General features: G+C 41.2%; 1 protein-coding gene across 1 annotated transcript; it reads left to right on the top strand.

Annotated features, from left to right (window-relative positions):
• Nucleotides 1–854: 854 nt before the first annotated feature.
• LOC148046369 (vomeronasal type-2 receptor 26-like) lies at nucleotides 855–12480 on the top strand. The gene is made up of 7 exons (XM_087714701.1): nucleotides 855–996; nucleotides 3536–3704; nucleotides 4727–5018; nucleotides 5842–6696; nucleotides 8695–8922; nucleotides 10477–10603; nucleotides 11476–12480. The coding sequence occupies exons 1-7, from the start codon at nucleotides 855–857 to the stop codon at nucleotides 12396–12398; spliced, it is 2736 nt and encodes a 911-aa protein (XP_087570827.1). The 3' UTR covers nucleotides 12399–12480.
• The last annotated feature ends 12224 nt before the right edge of the window (nucleotides 12481–24704 follow it).

The following is a 24704-nucleotide window of genomic DNA, read 5'->3' as shown; positions in this document are numbered from 1 at the left end:
TGTGGGCATGGCTGGGTGGGGGGGCATATAACTGAGTGGGTGTGGCCAACTTGACATTACCCACGCCCATGCCCACTCAGTCACATGACACATACACCCTACCAAGCCATGCTCATAGGAAAAGGTAGGATTCTTTTGAGAATTTCTACCTATCTACCCCCACCTTCCCTTCGACAGTCACCCTTGTTTCCTCTCCTTTAGTGGCCCTGGCCCTAGCCCTGCTTCCTCCTCCATCACTGCCTCCTTGTTTGGGCTCCTTACCTTCTGTGACAGCTGGTCCACAGCCGCAAAGCGGCTCTCAAAGAGGCAACAGCTGGCCGCAGGCCACCAAGAAGTACCAGAGGTTGATGAAAAAGCTGCTGCCATCACCACCATGTTCTTCGCGCACATGAATCTCATTACCTTGCAAGTCTGGCTTGTGGTGCCTTAGCTAGGAATACAAAATTTAGTGTTATAATAATAATTATAGGTATTACAATTGCAAACTAAAAACATTCCAAGAAGTAGAAGAGTAAAAGACAATAAAAATAGCAGAAACAATTTCCAGAGGTCAGATGGAAGGTGTTATCTGTGTTAAGGTCTTCCAGGGAAAACAATTTCATAATGGGTGTTTCCTTCCTAAAAAAGCCTTTCTTGTCTGCATCCTTGATTCTGAGTGGAGTATGAAATGCTGGTTCTTTCTATAATCTGCAATGATCTCCTTTGTTTTATTAACATTTAGGACCAGATTACTTTTATTGCACCAAACCACCAGAGCCTTCACCTCTTCCCTACAAGCATCTTCATTGTCATCCCAGATAAGACACACCACTGCCATGTCATCCGCATACTTCACAATATGATTTGTATTAGATATGGGACACCATTTGTGGGTCATCAAGGTGAACAGTAATGAACTTAAGACACAGACCTGCGGGGAATCTGCACTCAAGGAGATGGATATGGAAACGTTTCTTCCAACTGGCATAAACTGGGGGCTATCAAGAAGGAAATCAAGTATCTAGTTACATAAAGGGCAGAGGTGGTATTCAGCAGGACCTGGCCAGTTCTGGAGAACCAATAATGGAAATTTTGAGTAGTTTGGAGTACCGGTAAATACTACTGACTGGCTCCACTCCCATCTATTCGCAGCCTCTCAAATCCCAGCTGATTGGGAAGAAATCGAGGCTTTTCAGTATCCTTCCCCTGCCATGACCACTGTTTGTTGGAGTAACTTTGCTTTTCTCCTGTTTGCAAACATTGCAGTTTATATATTTTCCGCTTAGTTTTAGTTTTACTCTTTCTGCTAACTTTACAGTTTGTTGCAGCATCTTGAAATTAATGTGCCCCATGCTTCTATATAGTAAATGTATGCATTCGTCATGGGGTTTAACATTATGATAAGCTGTGTTAGCCATCTGGCCATCTGGTATAACATACAAATTGTTTTTTAAAGTAGCAGTAACCCTGATATCCTCCTTTTCAATGATACAGATATCTCCCCTAAAGGTTACCACATACCCAATGTTAACCAGAGCCCTAACTGATAGTAAATTGAGTTTCAGGTTAGGTACATATGACATTGGTAACGGCTCATTTAGGAATGAACAACATGCATTACCTTCACCAGACGCCCTCACCTTCCATCCATTTGCCAAAAATACACGTTCCTTGCTCGTGGTCATTTTTACAAACCTTTTTCTATCTCTAGCAATGCACTGTGATGCTCCACTATCAACAATTCACAAATCATGGTTTACTGGTGCATTGCTAGACATAGCCAAAGTAGACATAGCTAAGTTGACATTAGCATTTTTCTAGCTCTTCCGGCATTCTGTTGTTTTGCCTTTTTACAGAATCTAGAGATATGTCCCTTGGCTCCACAAGAAAAACATTTTTTGAACAGTATAGGCAGTAGAAGGTGACTCCTCATGTTGTGATGGTTTCTCTCTCAGTTGTTCCCTCTCCATCCTTCTTCTTAACTCTTCCAACAGTCATGCAGTAATGTCAGTCAATGCTAGTTCATTTCAGGTTATTCAAGAGAAGATACAAATCATCATAACTCTCATCCAGTGAGGAGAGTGTGATATAAACTTGCTGTATCTCAGAAAAAAATAGTTCTTTTTCATGTAGCTCTTGGAAAACCCCTTTCATAAATGTTAAATGAGCTAACATATCTCCACCTTTCAGAAGACGTGCCCTAAACAGTTTGCATGTAAGATGTATCTGTGCACCTACAGTGTCACATACATAAATCCTCTTCAAATTCTCAAGTTGTAATGAGTCAAAAGTAGGGGGAAGGCATGAAACCATATACCATATTTTTCAGAATATAAGACGCATCATTTTCCCTTAAAAAGGAGGCTGAAAATCTGGGTGTGTCTTATACACTGAATACAGCATTTTTCCCTCTCGAAACTCCACCCCTTCACAAAAATGGCCATGCAGAGCCTGTAGAAGGCTTTCAAAGAGCTCCTAGAGACTGGGGAAGGCAGAAATGAGTGAAAAACTGGAAGTTTTTTGCTCAATTTTGTCCAGCCACCAGCCCCAGGAGCACTCTATAAGCGTCCTAAAGGCTATCCATGCCCCTTTTTTTGACAAAAAACACGGGCCCATTTTCATGAAAAATGGGCCTATTTTTGCTTGTTAATGTGCCCCCCCCCCCGAGCATTCTACAAGCCTCCTTAAGGGCTATTCATGCCCTTATTTTCAAAAAAAGGGGCCCATTTTTGCAAAATGTGGGCCGTTTTTGGAAGGTTTGCAGAGTGGAAAAACTATTTTTTATTTGCCTCTTCAAAACCTTGGTGTGTTTTATATTCCGGTGTGACTTATACTCCAAAAAATACGGTAGTCCATTACCAAACTCTCAAATGTTTAATCATAAGAGAAGTGAGTGTGACTGGATCTTAATCATGAAGGCATGTGATTATAGTTATGGAGGGGGCACTGGTACAACATGTACCATGTCTTAAAACATGTCAGCAAAGAGGAGGGGCAGAAGAGATATGCATTTAACTGAATTAGGAGATTGTGAGATGAGAAGGGAGAATTTATCTGGCTACTAATCAATCTCTTGTTCTTTTAATCAGCATTGCTTTCCTTGGATTGAGAAAGCAAGACTCAAAATCTGTTATGATCCCAAGATCAGTTCTTTCTTTCCTGATGAGGAGCTGTCAAGAGATGGGTCACATAATTTCTCCAACTGGAAAAATATTTGAATAGCTTTGGGAAAGGGAATTGCCTACCTACCTAAAGTAAATAAACTTGTTTTTTGGGCACGCACAAAACCTAGGGAGAAAATGCAGTTTAAGTTTACCATTAGCAACAACTCCACGAGGCTCAGTAGGTGGCATTATGAATGACTCAGATGATAATTATTGTAATCTACAACTTCAGATATGCATAAAACCAATAGAGAGTCAATTTCATTGTCCCAGGCAAAGTGTGGTGAAAAAGATGTGGCTGCATTCTTATGAATGGAGCCAAATTACTTTGGCATTCAAAGAGACTCACATACTTTGCCATGGGTTTCTATTCTCTTTTTTTCTCCTCCAAGCTTCTTTCAACAAGACCTTGAACCCCATTTGCAGTAAGAAACTACGTTTTCAGCTTAGTTTCCCTGCTCACTTCAGTGATGTAGTCATTGGAGAATTTGTGTCTACTCTATATTCTGAATTGCCTTTACTGCACTTTATGGAATTTCCAGAAGGATCTTTGAGAGGAAGGCAAGTACTCCTTTGAAAGAAAATGATGTGCCCTTCAAGGGTTGGTTTTTTTTAAGGGGATTGTATTTAAGATATAAGGGACACAGAGGCTCAGTGACTGAGCTTATCAATCAGAAAGTTCAGCAGTTCGGCGGTTCAAATCCCTAATGCTGTGTAGCGGAGTGAGCTCCCATTATTTGTCCCAGCTTCTGCCAGCCTACCAGTTTGAAAGCATGTAAAAGTCCAAGTATAAAAATAGGAACTACCTTTGGTAGGAAGGTAACAGCATTTTGTGCACCTTCGATGTTTAGTCATGCTGGCCACATGACCACGGAGACGACTTCGGATTCTTTGGCTTAGAAATGGAGATGAGCAAGCTGTCCCTACCAGTTTGGCAAGTATATCTTAAGTATTTGGATTGTCATTAATAGATGGCACAATCCATCAGCTTCTGCCCTCCAGTTGCATTGTTGCCCTACATACATGAAACAATCCTTGCAATTGCATTAAACCTATGTTTTAAACTTCTCAAAATGTTATATACAAATGCTGTCAGATCCTCAAGTGAGATTCGGACCCTCCAATTCAGTTCCTCATTCCATGCCTCCCTTACTTCTGGAATATCTAAACTTCTGAAATTTAAGAATCAAAGCTTTTGTCCCCATTACTTTTCCTGCCACATTTGTTAAGTGAATCACTACAGTTCTCAAATTAGTAATTTTTGTGAGGTGAATCTGGTTTCCCCATTAACTTTGCTTGTCAGAAGTTCCCAAAATGTGATCATGTGATCCCAGAAGACTGCAACTGCCATAAATATGAATCAGTTGCTGTGCATCCAAATATAAATCAGGTGACCAAGGGGATGCTGTAATGGTTCTAAGTGTGAGAAATAGTCATAAATCACTTTTTTCAGTGCCATTGTAACTTTGTATGGTCTGTTGTAAGCTGAGGACTTCCTGTACTCATTCAAGCAGACAAATATATCATTTTAGGGGTGAAGAAAAACATTAATATTGTAGAACTAATTGAAATTCTTCTTGCAGGCCATTGCCTAAAAACTTACAGCATGTCCTAGCCTTCAGTTTTGCCATTCAGGAGATCAACATGAATGAGGACTTGTTACCCAACATCACCTTGGTCTCCAAGATACATGATAATGGTTTTCAGGCAATGAAAGCCTCTGAGAACCTTTTGGCTTTCCTCTTTCTTGGAAGCTACTGCCCCTTCAATTACAGAAAGGGAAAGGACCAAAACATTATGGCTGTCATTGGTGATCTTCCTTCCCAGAACACCATCCAGATAGCCAACATCTTAAATGCCTACAAAATTCCACAGGTAAGGATCTGGATTCACATAGATGCTCAAGCAGGAAGAGGAAAAGGTGGTAGTTAAAAAAAACTATCGGAGGACGAAAATTGGGGGTAATCTCTCAAAAGCAGATCAAGTTTTTATTTGTTTATTTTGTCAGAGAAATGCAATGCATCTATTACTATTGCAACAGGAGTAATTCTTAATAAGCACAAACATTTCATTTGGTATGAAAAAAATTGTTTACCTGTCCTTGCTATCTTTCATTCTTCTCCTTCTTCTTCTCCTTCTCTTTCCCCTTCCCCTTCCCCTCCCCCCTCCTCCCCTCCTCCTCCTTCTCTTTCTCAGTGTCACTTAGCCATTATTAACTGATATGGTAGCAATATGTCTGATATTGTATCTCCATCTTCTGGGCATGCCTCTTGTTATTTGACTTTCTCCTCTTGTTCTTTATGCCATAACAATTTTAAATATATTGATCAGTAAAGTAATAGACATAAAACCGTTATAATATACAGAAAAAAAGTTATTTGAGTATCAAGATGGGTAATTAATCCTTAATGAATAAGCCTCCACATTTTTTACCCATTCCTATCTGCTGTCTATTTCTGCTTAGCACAATCAAAAACTGAGATGACTTGGTCTAAAAAGTGATGAATGGAAAACAAATGAAGCAAAAGCTATAAGGAAAGACTTGTTGATCCCCAGATTTAATATTTAAGTCTCCCATCAGGATTTTTTTTTTATTAAAATAAGGTCCAAAAGAAATGTACTTCCTTCCTTCTTGTTGACATATCTGCAAAAACAGTAACTAGTCTAAAAGCACATCATTATTATTCCCACTCTGCAGCTCAGTTTTGGCACTTTTGACCTGGCATTGAGTGATAAACAGCAGTTCCCTTCTTTCTTTTGGATGACTCCAAATGAAAACCTCCAGTATGCTGGGATTATTCAGCTCCTGAAATATTTTGGATGGAATTGGATTGATCTTCTCATTCCAGAAGATGCCACTGGAGAGAGATTTCTCAGAATTCTGAGACCAAAATTCATCCAGAGTGACATTTGCATTTCTTTAATTCAGTTTGTTCCAAGAGTGACCACTTATAACCCCAGTGTCATACGGAAGGGTAATCTAAATAACATAGGACGTCTCCTGTGGTATAGTAAAACCAATGTAATACTTGTTTATGGGGACATGGAATCTATAGAAGGTTTACGAATAATTCTTGAAGCCTATGAAATTGGTAGCAGGTGCCCAATAGAGAGGGTTTGGATCATAAGTGCTCTCTGGGATGTCACATCTGTCTTTGAGTCAAAGACATTCACCACATTCTCCTTCAATGGCAGCTTGTCTTTTGCCCTACACACAAATAGGGTTCCAGGCTTTCAAGAGTACCTGGAGAACCTAAATCCATATCACTCTAAAGTCCCTTTGCTACCTATGTTCTGGGGTGCCGCATTTATCTGTTCATTTCCAATAAGCAGTATACTTGCACCAGGCAAAAGAAAATGTACTGGGAAAGAGGATTTGGGGAGTCTCCCTGGAACTGTCTTTGAAATGGAGATGTCTGGCCAGAGCTACAGTATTTACAATGCTCTGTATGCTGTAGCACATGGTCTCCATGCTATATATTCATCCAGAGCCAAGCAGAAGACAAGAGGCAATGAAGAGAAGTGGAATTTTCTGAAAGTCCAACCTTGGCAGGTGAGTTACGTTGCCTTTCAATGGGAAAGTAGCCATAATAATATAGTTATTTTAATTTTTACACATTTCACTAAGTATACTTTTATGAATGAAGACGAATATACATGTTCCAGGATAATGATGAGAGATTGAATCTGGATTGGTCAATGGGACCAGAGATTTACTCATCTGAGCTTCCAGACTCATGCTAGAGCCCATCTTCAGGATATCTCTCTCGACTGAAATGCATGCTTTGGGCTGTTTGATTTATTTTTTTGTATATTTTTTTATTTTTTTTAACAATTTAAAACATAAAAATTCAATATCTATATAAAAAGTGTGTTTGCAGATTCATTCCTTGATTATCTTTTCCAGAATCTTCCCAGGTATTGAGGTCAGGTTGATAGGTCTGTAGTTTGCTGGGTTTATGTTTTACCCCTTTTTTGAAGATGGGGACTACATCAGGTATTTTCCAGTTCTCTGGTAGTTCCCCACTACTCCAGGATCTTTGAAAGATATAGTTCAGTGAGATCATGTCTGCCAGTTCCTTCAGAATCTTGGGATTTAATCCATCTGGTTCTGATGATTTGAATTCATCTAGGGTGGACAGGTGCTCTCTTACCATTTTCTTGTCTATTTTAATTTCTATTCCTGATATGTTTTTCATGGTTCTGTTTTTGATAGGTTGGATTGTTTTTTCCTTTTGTGTAAAGCCAGATACAAAAAAATGAATTAAGCAGTTCTTCTTTCTCTCTGATGCTCATCATCTTCTTGCCATTTTCTCCCACTGGTGGACCAATTGTTTCCTTGACTTTTTTCTTGTTTTTTACATGTTGAAAGAAGGGGTTTTTTGTCACAAGATTTTGAGCCTTAGTTTTCCTGATTTCATCTTTGCAGCCTTGCGTTATTTGTTGATATTCTGCCTTAATTGGGTGCCCCATTTCCCACTTTTTATACTTGTTCTTTTTGTCTTTCAAATTTATAATTTTAGTTGTATAGAGGCTTCATGGTAATATCTGAAAACACTTATTCCTTGTGGAAATTTAGATTTTTATTTATAGATATTTTTAGATATATAAAAGTAATCTTTTCCAAGAGGTGTTCTGCTTCCTTTCCAATCTTCAATTCCAAAAACTCTCAAATCCAATAATAGAGTACAATTTTGCAACATTTTGAAGTTGAATAGCAGAAGAAAAATTCACCAAAGTTGGCAGAAGGAAGAATTTTGCAAAATAATAATAATAATTGATGAAATGAAAGGCAAGGGTACGACAGAATGACAATACTTGTCTTTCTCTAAGATATGTTTAGTGTAGGGATTTTCTGTCACATGCCTGAAGAAAAGTTGATTTAATATATCAAGGTCATAATTGAAATTCTTAATCATGTTTTCTGGAATAGAATAAATAGGTTTTCTTGTGATATCCATTATATATAACGGGCTTGCCACAAAGAAGACGGAGTCAAGATATCCTCCAAAGCACTTGAAGGCAGAACAAGAAGCAATGGATGGAAGAAATGAAGGAGAAAACCAACCTAGAACTAAGCAGAAATTTCTTGATAGTTAGAACAATTAATCAGTGGAGTGACTTGCTTCCAGAAGTTGTGGGTGTGCTAACACTGGAGGTTTTAAAGAAGAGATTGGATAACTATTTTTCTGAAATGGTACAAGGTTTCCCGCTTGAGCAGGGAGTTGGACAAGAAGAGTAGAAAAAATCAAAGGTCCCTTCCAACTCTTTTATTCTAATATTGTTATATTTCTTAGCAATTGTTTTTATCCATCATGAAGAACAAATAAGCAATATATATATACAAATATATATATATATTAGTAATACGTAAACATAAAAATATGAATATAGTTCTACAAAACAGAATTATGCTGTTGGAACATAAAAAATACTATCAACTCAAATGTTTGATTGTTCATTAAAAACTGGTTGAGCACCATTTCATAAATCCCATATTGTATTGCCTGCTATGGACATCAATTTCTCACTTGTCTGTCTTATCTTTTAGCTTCGTTTATTTCTGAAAAACCTCCATTTCAACAATAGTGTTAGGGAAGAAATAGCTTTCAATGAGAATGGAAACCTGGCAGCAGCATACGATATCATCAACTTGATTACTTTCCCCAATCGATCCTTTCAGAAGGTCCAAGTTGGACGTATTGAACCTCAGAGTTCTCAAAAGGAAGACTTTGCCATAAATACATCTGTCATTGTATGGAACCCCAAATTTAAGAAGGTGAGTTAAACAAACCAAATAAAACATGGGGATATTTTTTCAAATTTCTCGAATTTTAAACCAGTAATCTTAGAGTAGCTCCAAGATCATTTGATATCTTCTTAATGATGTTAAAACACTCTTGCATTCTGGAAAAATGAAGAAGTTCTCAAATCTACATTGCGCTTTCAGATTGTAGGGAAAGGGAGCTCTGATCACTGGGGTTATGGACCCTCTGGGCTCAGGGGCTTCTTGAGAGATTGGTGAAGTAGAAGATTCATCTTTTGAAAGGTAACACTGAATGGACGATTTACCTTTCTCCTTTAAAATAATATATGAAAAATTACATTTACATTAATACAAACAAAAACGGAAAGATTTTATATATATAGAGAGAAGATAGATAGATAGATAGATAGATAGATAGATAGATAGATAGATAGATGGATGGATGGATGGATGGATGGATGGATGGATGGATGGATGGATGGATGGATGGATGGATGGATAGATGGATGGATGCATGGACGGAGGGAGGGAGGGATGGAGAGATAGAGGGATGGAGGGATGCATGATTGATATATAGAAGATAGACAGACAGACATTCCCACTGATGAGTTTATCTGACTTTGTAGTCAATGTTTGAATCAGCTGAGACACAAAATCATCACACCTATTTTCCACTTCAGTGTAACATAAACATCGCATTTCCCTGGAGCTTCACAGGAAATATTTTTCTTGCCACTATCTCCTTTTGCTTCCCATAGCCAATTCAAAAATCTGGGGCAGTTTCTAGCCATTTAAAGATTCAGTGGTTTTTTCTCTTCTTTTTCTCAGAAAACTAAATAACTTTTCAGCAGGCACTAGTGCTTATGTGTTTTGAAATGCAGGCAAGATTGGACTATTGTGTTATCCCATTTTATTGTTTGTCACAGAATACTATAGATGGACTGTGGACATATACCAAAGTTGGCATCACCCAATTCCTGTGCTCACCACACTTGCAACACTCTTAATTGTCAGGTGGTTTTTTGATAATTGAGTATCTACGATGTCTTTGTTTTGCTTGACCCATCCTGTGCAATGAAATAGGGGAAACAACACTTGAGTAGCAACATAACACAGAAATAATTGGAAAAGGATACCAAATGCTAAACAGGAATATTTTTGCTGTCAGCTCAGCAGTTTCAACACTCTTTTCCATACATCACAAATTTATTTTGGATTTTCTTATTACCATTGAAATTTAAAACAGCTCATTAAGGTCATGAGAAACATACTCTTTCATGATCCTTTTTAGGACATCTCAAGTTTCTTTATGTAATGTGAAGAGATGTCCGGATTTGGATCTGTCTTCAAATTTTCAATAGTAGTTCAAAGACTTTTCAGATTTTAACTGCTCCTCTGACTGAGTCTAGCAATCGGTCCTAGGAATTCCAAATTTTGAATTATTAGAAATTACAAGAACCTGTGGTGGGCGGGGGTGGATTTATTTAAAGACCGTGACTGCTGACTGATTGATTCAAAGCTTGATTCTAATCCATTTTAATGTCTTCCCCTGGCCATTCTCATTAGACACCACCTTCTGCCACCTGTGTAGAAAGCTGCCATCCTGGGTACCGGAAATTGATTGAGAAGGGAAAACAGGTTTGCTGCTATGACTGTGTCAAGTGTTCAGAGGGAAGCATTTCCACCATGATTGGTAAGAAAAAAAAGATCTATGTTTCTTTAAAAATACATTTTGTTTTAACCAAGTTTGGGTTCTTGAATATACCATATTTTCCAGAGCATAATACACACCATTTCCCCCCCAAAAAGTGGGTGAAAATCTGGGTCCATCTTATACATTGAATACAGGGTTTTTGGCCTCCAGAAACCCCACCCCTCATTCACAAAAATGGATGTACAGAGGGTTTGGGAGGCTTGCAAAATGCTCCTGGGGACTGGGGAGGGCAAACATAAGTGAAAAGTGAGCTGGTTTTTGCTCATTTCTTCCCCCCCCCCCAGCCCCCAGGAGCACTCTACAAGTATCCTAAAAGCTATGCGTGCTCCTTTTTGGCAAAAAAAAAAAAACCAGGTCATTTTTCGCTTGTTTTTGCAAAATAAATAAATAAATAAATAAATAAAACAACCCAGGCCCATGATCACTTTGCAGGCCTCTCAAACTCTTAGCATGCCTTTTTCTTTTTTTAAAAAAAAAATAAGGTCTGCAGAGGTTTGGAATGTCTGCAGAGTGCAAAAAATTTTTTTTTAGTTCAACTCTTAAAAATTGTATACTCCGAAAAATACGGTGGTTTTTACAGAAAAGCATGGATTGATTTGGATCTCTCACCAGCCTTGTTCTCTTTCTTCTTTTTAAAGTAAAAACATTTCTTTATTTAATTGTGTAATATCTTGTTCAGGAAATGTAGTTTATTGAATAAAAATAAACTTTAAAAGGATTTTCTTAAAGAAAAAATTTAAATTTGGGAGAGGTTTATTCTCTCCCAAAACAACTTTAGGATGGAATAATTTTTAAGAACTTAATTCCATTTAATGTGTAGACTTTTTAGAGAGTTTATTTATGGTTTTCAGATTCCAACCAATGTGAGAAGTGTCCCGCAGAGCAATATCCAAATGAGAAACACCATCAATGTATTCCCAAAATTGTCACCTACTTATCCTACAAAGAAGCCCTGGGAGAAGTCCTGACTGGCTTTGCTGTTTCTTTTGCTGTCATCACAATTGCGGTGATGGGGACATTCATCTTCCACCAGAACACTCCCATCGTCAAAGCCAACAATTGGGATATCACCTGCACCCTGCTTGTCTCGCTCGTGCTGTGTTTTCTTTGCTCCTTCCTCTTCCTCGGATGTCCAGGGAAAGTCACATGTCTGCTCCGGCAAGCAGTTTTTGGAGTTGTCTTCTCCATTGCAGTGTCTTGTGTGTTAGCCAAAACCATCACTGTGGTTCTGGCCTTCATGGCCACAAAGCCAGGGAACCGCATGAGGTGGTGGGTGGGGAAAAGGCTGTCCGTCTCAGTCATTGTTTTTTGCTCCCTTATTCAAACAAGCATCTGTGCTGTCTGGTGGACCATTTCTCCTCCTTTCCCAGAGTTGGACATGCATTCCCAGCTGGATGAGATCTTAGTGCAATGCAACGAAGGCTCGGAGATCATGTTTTACCTTGTGCTGGGCTACATGTGGCTTCTGGCCCTCATCAGCTTCACAGTGGCCTTCTTTGCCCGGAAGTTGCCCGACACTTTCAATGAAGCCAAGCTCATCACCTTCAGCATGCTGGTCTTCTGCAGTGTTTGGGTGTCCTTTGTGCCTACGTACTTGAGCACCAAGGGGAAATCCATGGTGGCTGTGGAAGTCTTCTCTATCTTGGCTTCAAGTGGTGGTTTACTAGGTTGCATTTTCCTGCCCAAGTGCTACATTATCATACTGAGGCCAGAGCTGAATACGAGGGAGCATCTGGTTAGGAAAAAGAATGATGTGATTTCAAGAGCAACATGAATGATGGCTGAATTCTATGATGCTATAAAAAGAACATGAAAATAATCGGCCAAAGAATTTCATTCAGGAATAGTTGTCTTCTCCCATTTTTTAATACCAATAACATTTAGATGTGTATACTTCCCCATAGTGCTTTATAGCATCGTCTGGATAGTTTACTATGTAAGCATTATTTTCATACTGCTCCCAAAATCTGGGTCCATCCTTCCATTCTTGGAAGGACGGAAGCCTGAGTCAACCTTGAGTGCCCTCAGGATTGAAGTCAAGGCTTTGGGCAAAGTTTAAAGGCAAATTTGCTCTTACTATGCCCTCTGGGTTCTTAATGTAAGAAACTTCACAAATACACAATAACAAGGAGAAAAAAATGTGCAGAACTTTTTCTAGATGAAGACTTCTTTGTTCAGAAATAAATTGCTTGGGTTTTCCAGAACTGATCTTGTTTATTGTGTAAGATTTTATCTCATTTATATTTAGACTTAGACTTAAACTTAGAATAATTTTATTGTCACTTTAAATGTACACTAATCGGCATACATTAAAATGAAATTTCATTGCATACAGCTCTCAAAGGGTCATCTCCTCCAAAATACACTACATAAACATGAGAAATAAATAACTAAATAAATAAATGAGCATATGCCCATAGACCCACATATATTGTATGACACAGAGAAATAACACAGTCTAGTTTGGATTTATAAATGTACATCGTGAGAAAAAGAAATCTTGCGAGTTTACCGGATAGATGGCATAGGGAACAAAGCTGTTACAGAATCAGCTAGTCCTGGTAGAAATACTTCAAAACCTCCTCCCAGAGGGGAACAACAGAAACAGACCATAAAATGGGTGTGTGGGGTCTTTAACAATGCTTTAAGCACATAGTACTTATAAGCAGTATCCTGAATAACAGGAAGCGGCCTTCCTATAGCCTTCCTGGCTGTCCTTACCACTCTCTATATGGACTTTCTGACTGAGGCACTACCACCAAACCAAACAGTGATGAAGAGATTGTTTGTTAAAATGATCTCAATCATCCCTCTGGAAAAAGTGACCAGGACCGAAGAAGAAAGATGTGCTCTCCTCGTCTGACAGAGGAAATGCAGGTGCTGGTTTGCTTCACTAAGGATGACATGTGGAGAGACCAATTCAGATTGTTAATTGTCTGCCCCTCCCAGATACTTAATGCTATTGATCACCTTTAGAGCTGCATTCTTGATACTGAGTGTACTATGACAATGCCGGTTCTTTTTAAAATCTACAATGATCTCTTTGTTTTATTAATATTTAGAATCTAGTTACTTTAATTACAATAAAATGCTAATATGATTTATAGTCATGTATTTAGGGGGACACAATAACTCAGTGGCTAAACACATAGCTTATAGATCAGAAGGTCAACAGTTCAGGGGTTTGAATTCCTAGCACTGCATAATGGAGTGAGTTCCCATTACTTGTCCCAGCTCCTGTCAACCTAGCAGTTCGAAAGGACCTAAAAAGTGCAAGTAGAAAAATAGGGACCACTTTGGTAGGAAGGTAACAGTGCTCTGAGCACCCCCATACACCTTCTTCTGACAACGCTGGTTCTTTGCCTTGGAAACAAAGATGAGCACAGCCCCTAGAGCTGGAAACAACTAGCATGCATGTGTGTGGGGTCTTTATCTTTACCAATTTATTGGTACCCTCTTTCCAACACATTTTCTTTCTAATATCATTTTTTAAATTTATGGGACGGGGATTATATTCAAAATTTTGGAAACTGAAAGAGTAATAGCAATAGCACTAAGACTTATACACTGCTTCATAGTGCTTTACAGTCCTCTCTAAGCAGTTTACAGAGTCAGCCTATTGCTCCTAACACTCTGGGTCCTCATTTTACCCACCTCAGAAGGATGGAAGGCTGAGTCAACCTTGAGCCTGGTGAGACTCGAACTGCCGAACAGCTAGCAGCCAGAAGTAGCCTGCAGTACTGAACTCTAACCACTGCACTACTGCAGCTCTTGAATGTTATCCTCTGCTATAAAAGAGGATAAGTTGAGCCAACCAAATTACTTCTGTATTTGTGGAAACATTTTCTGCCCAGGAATTTCAACAAAAAATGGTTCATTACACAAGTCTGTGACTAAAAAGCTATTTGATTATTTTCATCTAATTTAGTGTGCTGAAAACAAATAAAATATTGAAAAAACTGCTAGACGTCATGATTTGCCACAACATGCAAAATTGTCTTCAAATTTATCAATTTTTTTTAAATTTTGGTATTTTTTATATTATGGGTTTTTAACAAAATTTAAAGTCCAAATTACTATTAATTAATTCACATAAGTGCATTTAAGATATAAAATGCTGAAATAACACTAAAGGTTTTGTCTGAGTTATGTAAAAAAATATAGCACTGTAAATCTGATGGTCAGCAATATATACATAATCTAAGCAAGTTTTAAGTCTTTGTTTCTAATGGTAGAAGAGGTTAATCTTTCCTGAAGAATCCAGTGGGAGGGAGACACAGGGCAGATAGCAGCATCTCCGGTCTGTGCAGGGGGCGTGGCCAGAACTGTGACGTCTCGTGCACAGACAAAAACCTGCTCTCTCCTGCATGCCACACTTGTGCATGAATCATCATCAATTTCTTGGTTCTAGGCTGTTTACACTTTTTCATTGCAATTCATGTTAGCTTGTCATTCTTCATCCATTATGTTATTGTTTCGCGAAAGTGTATTAATCGGCCAGACAGTTTCTGTTTCATCTGTGGTGAATATACAGTGTTGAAGCAACAGCAGAATATTACAAACTTTGTGAAAAAAATATACTTTGCATACTTTGGACTAAAAATTGGAGATCAAGATAAAGTTTGAGTGCCTCATAAAGAGAGAGTCCAGATGCTACTGACTAGTGTAAATGCACCAAGAGGAGCCTCACAAGGGAGAAGAATCGAGATTAGTATGTGTAGGTGAGCCCATTTCAGTTCAAAAAAAGATTTTAATTAAAATATTATAATAAAACTTTAATTTTATAAGTCTATTTCCATTTATTTTGAGGTATTGCCTTATTTAAAATAGTTGCCTAAATTGTCAGGAAACATGATGTCCAATGACAACATAGAGGTCATTTTCAGATTCAGCATAAAAAAAACATAAAGATTACGTGGAATAACAAAAACAGCACTCAAAAAAATTTTTTTTGCAGACCTGTGGAGTGATGTTACTTCAGCTTACAATATTTATGCAATTTTAGGATCATTTTCTTTGCCATCTTATCCCTTATTTTATTTATTTATTTATTTATTTATTTATTTATTTATTTATCAAATTTATAAACCCACCCACCCTATATGGAGGGCAGCTCTGAGTAATACATAACAAAAAATTAAAACCACAAATAAAAACAATAGATATACAAATATATGAAAATAATATAAATGGTAAATATAAAAACAGAGCTACAAGTTCTAGGCAAAGAGGGAGGAAAAATAGCCATCCCAGCAATAGAGCCATCTAAACACGTCACTCATTCCCTGGGAGCCCCAGGTTTGATGATATAATCAGTTCTTGAGGGCCTTCAGGAATAAAACAGGATGGCTCATCTAATTTTAAGGGCAAAGAACGTTCCATAAGCAGGGTAACACAAAAAGAGAAGATCAATCCCATGGAAACCACTGAGTGCATGTCCTTATATGACAGTCCCTACAGGATGTATTCTCTGGCAGATCTGATGAGGTGACCTGATGTAATCAGGGAGATGGAGTCCATAAAATAGCCTGGCCCCGTCTCATGAAGGGCTTTATGGATCAAAACCAGCACCTTGAATTGAACTGGTAATCAATGCAGCTCACAGAGCAGAAGTATAGCATGGGCTGTTTTAGCAGTGCAAGTGCTGTTGCATTCTGTACCAGGTGAAACTTCCACATTCAAGAAAAGCCCCATGTAGACTGCATTGCAGTAGTCCAATATGGAGGTGACTTGGGCATGAGTAGCTATGATCAGGGCCCACCAATGCAGAAATAAGTTGTACAAAGGATCTCCTAGCCATAGCTGCCATCTGCTCATTTAGCAGCAGTTATTTGAAGGACCTCCAGGTTGGATCAATCTGGGGCGGTGTAACACTCCATCCAGTGCTAAGATTGCAAATTGTGCAACCAGTGGGTATCATATAGGAATGACCAAGATTCAAGCTGAAGAACAAATCCCAGTTAATAAGGACAACAGAGACATATTTACTCATTCAGGTGTGGGGTTGCCAATATTTTAACTACAGTTTGGGTGTGCTCCCACATAACCACATGAACAAAATGCTTCTGTGCATGCACAAAAGTGTCTGGGTGGGTGGGTGGGGCCTCCTGCCACCACTCCTACCAGTTCGCCAGATCTGGGCCGAACCGGCAGCTACTCACCTCTGCAGGTTAGAATACATAGTTCTCGCTCAGTCTTTATGCAAACATCTCCATTGTGGGAAGAATTCCTAAATATGATCACTGTTAGAAATATTTTATAAGGATTCGTATGTTAACTATCCCAGCTGTCCAAAAGAGGTTCTTGGATAACAGTCTCAAAGATCCTTTAAGTTTCATAGAAAACATAACATAATTAATTAAACACTTATTTCAAATTATAAATTAGACACATAAGCAAACACACAAAACTAAATTAACATGAATACATAATTATAGAGCTCAATTAACATGAAAACATTGTAATGTAACATGAAAACAGTGTAATGCTCAAAGGTAGAGACCCAATCCATAACATTTGATTTAACCAACGTGGGTCGACATGTACAGGAAGCCACACCCCGTAAGTGTCACCCTAGAATCAGCACAAACACACTTGCGCACCCAGGACAAACTCCCTTTTTGTATCCATTTTCTCTGCAACTGTCCCTATAAGGCAACCTCTTTGATTGGAAATAAATAATTCTCCTTTCCTCACAACTATCTACATTTCATTTTTATCTATTTTTATTAATTTTATTAATTTTTCTTTTCTGCATGTACAGTCTGTGATCCTTGAGTAGGATAATGTTGATGTCCATAATTCAGGGAGAAAATAAAGTCTATGTCAGAGTTTGAAGCGGGACTCACATCCAGAAAGCACAAACAGGTAACTGATTCAGCAGGATTCATTAACGTCTCTTTATATGTAACATAATACGTCAATATACAATATCAAAAACAGGTTTTCCAATGTGGTAGTATATACAAGCAAACACAGGCAGAGGAGAGAACAGTTTCAGTTTCAGTTCAGAGCAGCAGACTAGTTCAGACTCAGCACAGATTCAGAGCTTTAGTACAGAACAACTGAGGGCTCCTTGCTGTCTCTTTATGGCTCACACAGCAAATAACGCTTCAGTTTCCAAACAGCTCTCAGTGGCTGACCCAGTTGCCATATCTATTCATTGCCTGACCTTATACCATGTCTCTGCCAGTCATGAACTCTCATACACAATGACAGTCCAGACTTAAAGGGATTTCTTGATTCATTACAAGTATGAAATCCTGCCACCACTCCTCCAGGTGCACCAAGCTAACTTGAAGCACACAAAAAAGTGCATTGTCTATAGAGCGGTTCTTCCGATAGGCAAGCTGTAATGAGTCAAATGTAGAGTGAAGGCCTGAAACTATATACCGTGTTTTTCAGAGTATAAGACACACCCTTTTTCCTGCAAAAAACCCCTTTTTTTAATTTGCCTCTTCAAAACCTTGTTGTGTCTTATATTCCAGTGAAGCTGGGATTAGGGCGGAGGCTGCCGACACTTCAGACGTGGCTCGAAGGAAGCTGCCGATGCTAACGTGGCTTGGAGACGCAGCTGCCAGGGTCCCTGGCTGGAACTGCTTGCTGCTGGTTGCTGGAGAACATTGTGCCCCGGGGAGCTGAGGGTGCCGCAGCTGCCTGGAGTGAGGTGGCCGCCAGGAGCCGGGCAGTTTGCTGACTCACCGGGAGACGCTGGGAGGTGCCGGAGCTCACATTAACACTGGAGCTCACATCAACGCCGAGCCACTGATCAGCTGTGAACCCACTAAGAAACTAACCAGGTTTGGAGGACGCGGGAGGCGCCTGGAGTTCCTTGAGTTGGCTGACGAGAGATTACTTTATTGAGAGACTGAGAAGAGATTATTGAGAGCACAGAGAGGAAAACGCTGGCCTTATTAAGCACTTTAACATCATTCATTAACATCATTCAAGTAACCGGGCGGCGTTAAACCTCCTTGTGGCCATCTGTAGCGAGAGGCGGGCTGAGATTACCTGACTGTCAGAACTGAAAGGGCTTATTGTGGGCCATCAGCTAGGCGAACTGGACCATCTAGCGAACTTTGTGGTGCCGCCTGTGGCGAGAGGCAGGCGGAGACTTCCTGACCTGAGGGACCGGGGACACCTGCTGGAGCCTGGAAGAGTGGGCTGAGACCGCCTTGGCTGCCGTGGAGGCGGCTATCAGTGACTGTTTGGGGGGGACCCGACCCCCCCAGGTTGTCTGACACCTCCTTCTGCTTCTGTGCTGCTGTAGGGTCAGGCTAGGGACAGGGTAGGGTTAGATTAGAATAGGGTGGGGTTAGTTTAAGTTAGGTTAGGTTAAGGTTATGGTTGGGGTAAGGGTGGGGTTGCTAGCCTGATGGCCTACCCACGGGCTGCCTCCATCGGGAGTGTCACGGTCCAGCTGGGAGTGGGGTTCCCCCCCCTTTACCGTGGGGTTTCCCTGGCTCCCTAGTGTTCTCTGTTCCTGACGGGGGGATGTTGCTGGCCGCCGTTGCCTGTGGCTGGCCCTACAACTTTCGCCATCATTTATCGCCTATGGCCTGCTTGCTTCTCAGACTTTCCTGGCTTCTCCTTGGACTACTGCTGGGTCATTATCATATGCCCCATTATTATTTTCCTGGATTCGGACACTTGTATGGGAGGCTGGGATACCACCCCCCTTTGGCCTCTTTGGACTAAATAACTGGTGATAGTGCGCAGATTTTATACTTTATAATTTTTATATATTGGTAATTGTTGAAATTTTTTTATAATTTTAATGTACGGGGAGAGTGTGGTATGAGTGTGATTGATTGAATGTTCCCACTTTTATCATTATATTGCTGTTTTCTGTTTTTAACTTGTTTTGTGGGGATTTACTGATTGTATGTATGGGTATGTTTGGTGGGCCGTGAGCCTAGCTGGGTGCCTCCTGCACTGAGTTCTTTGCAGAAGTGTCAGGGGGCCCCAGGTCCAGTTCCGGCCGTTGAATTCGGTGGCAGGGGGAGGGGGTGGAGGGACCACAGATGCGGGAGTGGGCCGGAATATTGGGGTCATACTGGGGAGGGGCAGATATGGCGGGAACTTCAGGGCGAGCCATTACTGGGGAAGGAGGGCTCCCTATGTCAGAGAGATCCCTCTTTCCGGCCCTGTGAGTTCCACTCCAAGGCCATATAGCGCGAGTAGTCAGGACCCTGGTCTCAGGTTGCTGTTGCTAAATGCCAGGTCTGTGGTTCACAAGGCTCCCCTCATCCAGGACCTAATTATAGATGAGGGGGCAGACCTGGCATTACTGAAACCTGGCTGGGCCCGGAGGGAGGAGTACCCCTCACCGAAATGTGCCCAGAGGGTTTTCAGGTGCTTCATCAACCGCGACCCCAAAAAAGGGACGGGGGAGTGGCCATTGTTATCCGGCAGTCCTTAGCTCCTCGTAGGATCCCTGCTCCGGAGCTTATCAGGTGTGAGTCCTTGCTGGTGAAGATGGACCTTGCAGGTCAAGTGGGCTTGTTGCTAACATACCTGCCTCCCAACAGCATAACGACAGCCCTCCCCTTGCTCCTCGAGTCAGTAGCTGAGCTGGCAGTTGAGTTCCCCAGACTTATGATACAGGGGGACTTCAATCTGCCTTCGCTCGGCGAACACTCTGATGGAGCACAGGAGTTCATGGCTTCCATGACAGCCATGGGCTTGACCCAAATAATCCAGAGTCCGACTCACTCGGCGGGTCACACACTCGACCTCGTATTTCTCTCAGAGCAGTGGAGTTGTGATCTTGGTCTGAGGGTTAGTGAGACCTTGCTCCTGTCATGGTTGGACCACTTCCTACTGAGGCTCGACTTTCAGAGACCAATCCCCCACTGTAGGGAGGAGGAACCAATTAGGTGGTTCTACCCCAGGCATCTTATGGATCCCCAGGGTTTCCAGACGGCGCTTGGAGTTATGCCTGAAACTCTTGCCCGCAGCTCAGTAGAGACCTTAGTCACTACTTGGAACTCGGTGGCAGCTGAGACTCTCCACCAGATTGCACCTTTACAGCCGATCCGCAGCAGTGGATCCAGGAGGGCCCCTTGGTTTACCGAGGACCTCCGGGAGATGAAGCGCCAAAAGAGATGCCTAGAGCGCCACTGGAGGTCCAGTAAATCCAAGTCAGACCGAGCACTATTAAAAGCTTGCATCGGAGCATACCTCTCAGCAATACGGACAACCAAGAACAACTATATTGCTGCTCTGATAGCGTCCGCAGAGTCCCGCCCTGCCACCCTGTTTAGGGTGACCCGCTCCCTCCTAACACCGAGGGTTGTGGATAACCCTTTACAGGGTAGAACAGAAGAATATGTCCAGTTCCTCACGGACAAAGTTACTCGGCTTCGGATGGACCTGGACTCCAATTGTGCAGAGCCAGCCGGGGTACCGGGGGAAGGTCTTCAACGACATCTCAGGACGGACTTTCAACCTGTTGCCCCTGATGAAGTGGACAAGGCCATGGGAGCGGTGAGTGCTGCCACATGTATACTGGACCCGTGCCCCTCCTGGCTGGTTGCAAACAGCAAGGAGGTGACACGGAGCTGGATCCAGGCGATGGTGAATGCCTCTCTTCGGGAGGGCTTCTTCCCACCAGCATTAAAGATTGCGGTAGTGAGACCCCTCCTGAAGAAGCCATCGCTGGATCCAGCCATTTTGAACAACTATCATCCAGTCTCCAACCTCCCCTTTATTGAGAAGGTTGTTGAGAAAGTGGTGGCCTCTCAACTCCGACGGTCCTTGGATGAAGCCGATTACCATGGTATCCTTCTGCGACGGTTGCAAGAGGTGGGGGTGGGAGGGACCATTTTTTGGTGGTTTTCCTCCTACCTCTCGGACAGGTCGCAGTCGGTGTTGGTCGGGGGCAGAGGTCAACCTCTAGGCCCCTGAAATATGGGGTTCCTCAGGGTTTAGTCCTGTCCCCCCTCCTGTTTAACATCTACATGAAGCCACTGGGTGGGATCATTCGACGGCACGGGATAAAATACCATCAATATGCGGACGATACTCAGTTGTATCTGTCTGCTCCGTGCCAACTCAGTGAAGCGGTCGACGTGATGTGCCAGTGCCTGGAGGCTGTCAGGGTCTGGATGGGGGTTAACAACCTTGTGCTCAATCCAGACAAGATCGAGTGACTGTTGTGTTTCCCTCCCAAAAATCTGGTTAGCATTCCATCACTCAGACTGGTGGGTGAAATTTTACGCCCCTCAGACAGGGCTCGCAACTTGGGAGTCCTCCTGGATCCACAGCTGACTTTAGAACATCATTTGTCGGCTGTGACCAGGGGGGCATTTGCCCAGGTTCGCCTGGTGCACCAGTTGCGTCCCTACCTGAACCGGGAGGCACTCGCAACAGTCACTCACACCCTCGTGACCTCAAGACTGAACTACTGCAATGCGCTCTACATGGCGCAGCCCTTGAAGAGCATTTGGAGACTTCAACTTGTCCAGAATGCAGCCGCGCAAGCGATTGTGGGTGTACCTCAATACACCCACGTTACACCTATCCTCCGCGAGCTGCACTGGCTTCCAATCGGTCTCCGGATACGCTTCAAGGTGCTAGTTATTACTTATAAAGCCCTTCATGGTATTGGGTACTTGAGAGACCGCCTGCTGCCAATTACCTCCCAAAGACCCATTAGATCGCACAGGGTCAGCCTCCTCCAGGTTCCATCCACCAGCCAATGCCATCTGGCTATGACCCGGGGGAGGGCTTTCTCTGTTGCAGCTCCGGCCCTTTGGAACGAACTCCCCGTGGAGATTCGGACCCTCACCTCTCTCCTGGCTTTCCGAAAAGCCGTTAAGACCTGGCTGTGCTGGCAGGCCTCCCTTCCCCTCTCGACAGGTGTGGTTGTTGGTTATTTTAAATGCCTGTTTTGTATTTGTATGTTCCCATTTCCCATTTGAGTTGTTCGTCACCCTGAGTCCCTACAGGGAATAGGGCGGCATATAAGTAAAATAAAACTTCAAACTTCAAACTTCAAACTCCGAAAAATATGGTAGTCCATTACCAAACACTCAAATGTTTAATCATAAGAGAAGTGAGTGTGACTGGATGGTAATCATGAAGGCATGTGATTATAGTTTTATAGGGGGCACTGGTACAGCATGTACCATGTTTTAAAACATGTCAGCAAAGTGGAGGGGCAGAAGAGATATGCATTTAACTAAATTGGGAGACTGGGAGATCAGAAGGGAGAATTTATCTGCCTACTAATCAATCTCTTGCTCTATTAATCAACATTGCTTTAAATGGATTGAGAAAGCAGGACTCAACATCTGTTATGATCCCAAGATCATTTCATTCTCCCCTGATGAGGAGCTGTCAAGAGATGGGTCACATAATTTCTTCAAATAGAAAAAGATTTGAATAGCTTTGGGAAAGGGAATTGCCTACCTACCTAAATTAATTAAATTTGTTTTTTGGGCATGCACATAACCTTGTGGGGACGGAGCAGTTTAAGTTTACCATTAGCAACAACTCCATGAGGCTCAGTAGGTGGCATTATGAATCACTCAGATGATAATTATTGTAATCTACAACTTTAGATATGCATAAAAACAATAGAGAGTCTATTTCATTGTCCCAGGGAAAGTGTGGTGAAAAAGATGTGGCTGCACTCTTATGAATTGAGCCAAATTACTTTGGCATTCAACATACTTTGCCATGGATTTCTACTCTCTTTTTTTGTCCTCCAAGCTTCTTTCAACAAGACCTTTAACCCCAATTGCAGTAAGAAACTTCATTTTCAGCTTAGTTTCCCCGCTCACTTCAGTGATGTAGTCATTGGAGAATTTGTTTCTACTGTATATTCTGAATTGCCTTTACTGCACTTTATGAAATTTCCAGAAGGATCTTTGACAGGAAGGCAAGTACTCCTTTGAAAGAAAATGATGTGCCCTTCAAGGGTTGGTTTTTTTAAGTGGATTGTATTCAAGATATAAGGGACACAGAGGCTCAGTTACTAAGACACTGAGCTTTTCAATCAGAAAGTTCAGCAGTTGGGCAGTTGAAATTCCTAATGCTGTGTAGCGGAGTGAGCTCCCATTATTTGTCCCAGCTTCTGCCAACCTAGCAGTTTGAAAGCATGTAAAAGTGCAGGTAGAAAAATAGAAACTACCTTTTGTAGGAAGGTAACAGCATTATGTGCGCCATCGGCATTTAGTCATGCCGGGCACATGACCATGGAGACGTCCCAACTAGAGTCGGGAACGACTAGCACGTATGTACGAGGGGAACACCTACCTTTGCTATTCAAGATATTCTGATTACATTTTTTCCACTTTAGATGACAATTAAAGCTGGTTTAAACATGTTTTTTATTTATTCATTTCTCTTGGTTAATGATGTTTCAGGTGCTGGAATATAGCGGTTGAATATAGCCTTATAGACCTGGTTTTGCATGTGGCTGTTATTATTCATGAATTAATCTCTTCGTGAGAAGATTTGGTTTTAATTACATTGTTCCTCTATTTTTTTATTTAGTATACAAAAAGAGAAAGAAATCGCATCAAAACTATTCAGCGTGAATATTTTAATAAAAGTTGTAAGTCCTCTACATCTATGATTCCCGTTCTATATAATGACACTGTTTGGATTTTTTCACTTATTCCTTATATGCAAACACTTCTAATACCAAGACTTTTATTTTATAACTATTGTAGTTACTTGAGTTTTCCACTTATCATGCAGTGAATCTCCTTGGTACTTTAAGGCACACAAAGAAGGTACAGATTTAAATAGATGAATATGTAAAAAATGATATATCTTAAGCAGGGATTGGTTCCTGCTCGCATTGCTGCCAGTTGCACATGCTGCACATGCTTCATACACTGTCAGCTGTAAATTGTTCTGTGCATGCACAGAACATAAAAAAATGACTGAAAAACAAGCCAACAGCGGCAACCGGGAACAGATTCAGGGGGGTGGGCAGCAAGCTGTCCCTATCATTTTGGCAAGTATATCTTAAGTATTTGGATTGTCATTAATTGATGGCACAATCCATCAGCTTCTGCCCTCCAGTTGAATTGTTGCCCTACATACATGAAACAATCCTTGCAAT

The sequence above is a fragment of the Thamnophis sirtalis genome, unplaced genomic scaffold, assembly GCF_051295495.1.
Source record: "Thamnophis sirtalis isolate CommonGarterSnake01/CBP01778 unplaced genomic scaffold, rThaSir2_p1.2 scaffold_4, whole genome shotgun sequence".
NCBI classification, from domain to species: Eukaryota; Metazoa; Chordata; class Lepidosauria; order Squamata; family Natricidae; genus Thamnophis; species Thamnophis sirtalis.
This window is presented reverse-complemented; position numbering and strand designations above follow the sequence as displayed.

Coding starts and splice junctions, on each gene's coding strand:
- LOC148046369 (XM_087714701.1), top strand. CDS start 855: ATGGGACACCATTTGTGGGTCATCAAGGTGAACAGTAATGAACTTAAG. Junction 3,705..4,726: donor GAAGGATCTTTGAGAGGAAG/GCAAGTACTCCT, acceptor TTCTTCTTGCAG/GCCATTGCCTAAAAACTTAC. Junction 5,019..5,841: donor ATGCCTACAAAATTCCACAG/GTAAGGATCTGG, acceptor CCCACTCTGCAG/CTCAGTTTTGGCACTTTTGA.